The sequence below is a fragment of the Diadema setosum genome, chromosome 10, assembly GCF_964275005.1.
Source record: "Diadema setosum chromosome 10, eeDiaSeto1, whole genome shotgun sequence".
Taxonomy (NCBI): Eukaryota; Metazoa; Echinodermata; class Echinoidea; order Diadematoida; family Diadematidae; genus Diadema; species Diadema setosum.
Window position 1 is genome coordinate 7134777 of NC_092694.1, and position 1912 is coordinate 7136688.

Consider the following 1912-nt stretch of genomic DNA (forward strand, 5'->3'; position numbering starts at 1 on the left):
CAATTTGTTATTTTTTCCATTATATTATATAATGGAAAAAATAACAAATTGATCTGGGATTGCTTTCAGTTATTACCTCAATTTCATCTGTGCTTTCAACACTTACCGTCAGGAATTTCTGTGCAAATACCAACAAGTTTTCCATGACTAAATCGTCTGGAGTAGCATGACAAGAACGAAACCAACCGTTTTACGTAGGGCGTTGCAAAAAGTTAAAAACACTAATATTTATCAGCATCATTTTATTAGAAAAAATCACCTTTGAAAAGAAATCTTAAGTTATCTGACTTTTGATATGCCCCCCCACAAAAAAAAAAAAAAAAAAAATCCGCCCTTCTTCTTGTAATGATTCACCGATGTTCAATAAAGTTCTTGTTTTTAACAATGTCATCAAGGGAATATCTCAGAAATTAAGTTGCATTTGTAATGACGCAGAATCTTCCTGCTTGATATGTTGTGAGACATATTCGTAAATGGATAAGTATTTATTTTACAACTTATTTCCCCAGTGATAGTATTATTAAAATTATAAAATTTGTCTGTTTTTTTTTTTCCAGGACATAAACAGAGTATGGCATTGCCCGCTTCTATTACATTTACAAGTATTCGACTAGTAATGCTGCTTTTATACTTGGGAAGAGGTGGAAGCAGTCCTTCGTCATTCCTCGCCTCGCCTGCAACCGATAAAGTAACAGAAAGTATGCTGTGGAAAACCATCCAAACCGAGCTATATGATGTTACATCGTTTGGAACAGAAGCTACAACGAAGAACCCTGGAGAAAACTTTGGGAAGAGAGATCTCTGGACCACTCCCATTGGAGTACATTTGTCATCTTTAAGATTTCAGGATTCTGCGGTGAATTCCAGTGATGAATTTCGGTCTAACATCTTTCGTAATGTCAAGATGTCGTCTGGATGGGATTGGCAAGCAGTAGTATGGTCCTGGTGGTTGATCATTCAGATGTTCACCGCCATGCTGGGTATTGTGGGCAATTCCCTGGTGATCATCATCCTTTTCACCCGAAGACAGCTCAGTCGGTCCACAGATACCCTGATTGGTGCGCTGGCTGCGGCGGATCTCATAGCGTCCGTGTTCATGATACCACATCCAGTGCCACTTACGGTTCCTTCGTCAGTTCTTGGGCAGTTGTACTGCAAAGTTGTGTACACCTCAATGTTTCGATGGGTATCGTTCGATGCTTCTATATTTACCCTAACGGCCATCGCTGTGGAAAGGTACATCGCTGTGGCCTATCCTTTCCATTTCAAGCATTTGGTAACTCGGAACAGAGTCGTCGTCGTAATCGTAGCGAGTTGGATCCTTGGGTTTGTAGTCACGTCTTTTTTATTCAAAGTCGCAAGAATTGATGACTCTACGAAATACTGCACTACGGTGTTCCCTTCTGCAGAAGTCCAAATGCTCATTGGAACTATTTTGTTCTTAATGCTCTTCATTATACCCGCCTTGCTGTCACTCACCATGCAGGCAATGACGGCCCACGCCCTGCATCGCCAGTCCATGGTGTTCCGTAAAGAGGGCAATCAGGAGGGGCTATCGAACCCATCGGCTAGACATTTAGCAGCCAGGAAACGCGTCTTACAGATGTTGTTCATTGTGGTTCTCGTTTTCATCGTGTGCTGGGCGCCATCCCAGTGTGCCTATTTTGTCTTTAACCTAGGATTGCTACCAGTGTCGTACTTGTATAGCCCATTTAACAACGGATTAGTTGTCCTCTCCTTTGGAAACTCGTGTGCCAACCCGATCATCTACACCGTCCGTTATCCAGAGTTCCGCGCTGCTATACGAGAGTTATTTTCTGCCAAGAAAGGGGAATCTAGGGCACCATTGTTCAGTGAGCGAACAGAGGGGAAACCGGTAAAGTCAGTTGAAAGTGGATGCAATGATGCCTAG

General features: G+C 42.2%; 1 protein-coding gene across 1 annotated transcript; it reads left to right on the top strand.

Annotated features, from left to right (window-relative positions):
• Nucleotides 1-904: 904 nt before the first annotated feature.
• Nucleotides 905-1912, top strand: LOC140234463 (cholecystokinin receptor-like). Its single transcript, XM_072314507.1, has one exon. It carries the CDS (start codon nucleotides 905-907, stop codon nucleotides 1910-1912), a length of 1008 nt encoding a protein of 335 aa, XP_072170608.1.

Coding starts and splice junctions, on each gene's coding strand:
- LOC140234463 (XM_072314507.1), top strand. CDS start 905: ATGTCGTCTGGATGGGATTGGCAAGCAGTAGTATGGTCCTGGTGGTTG.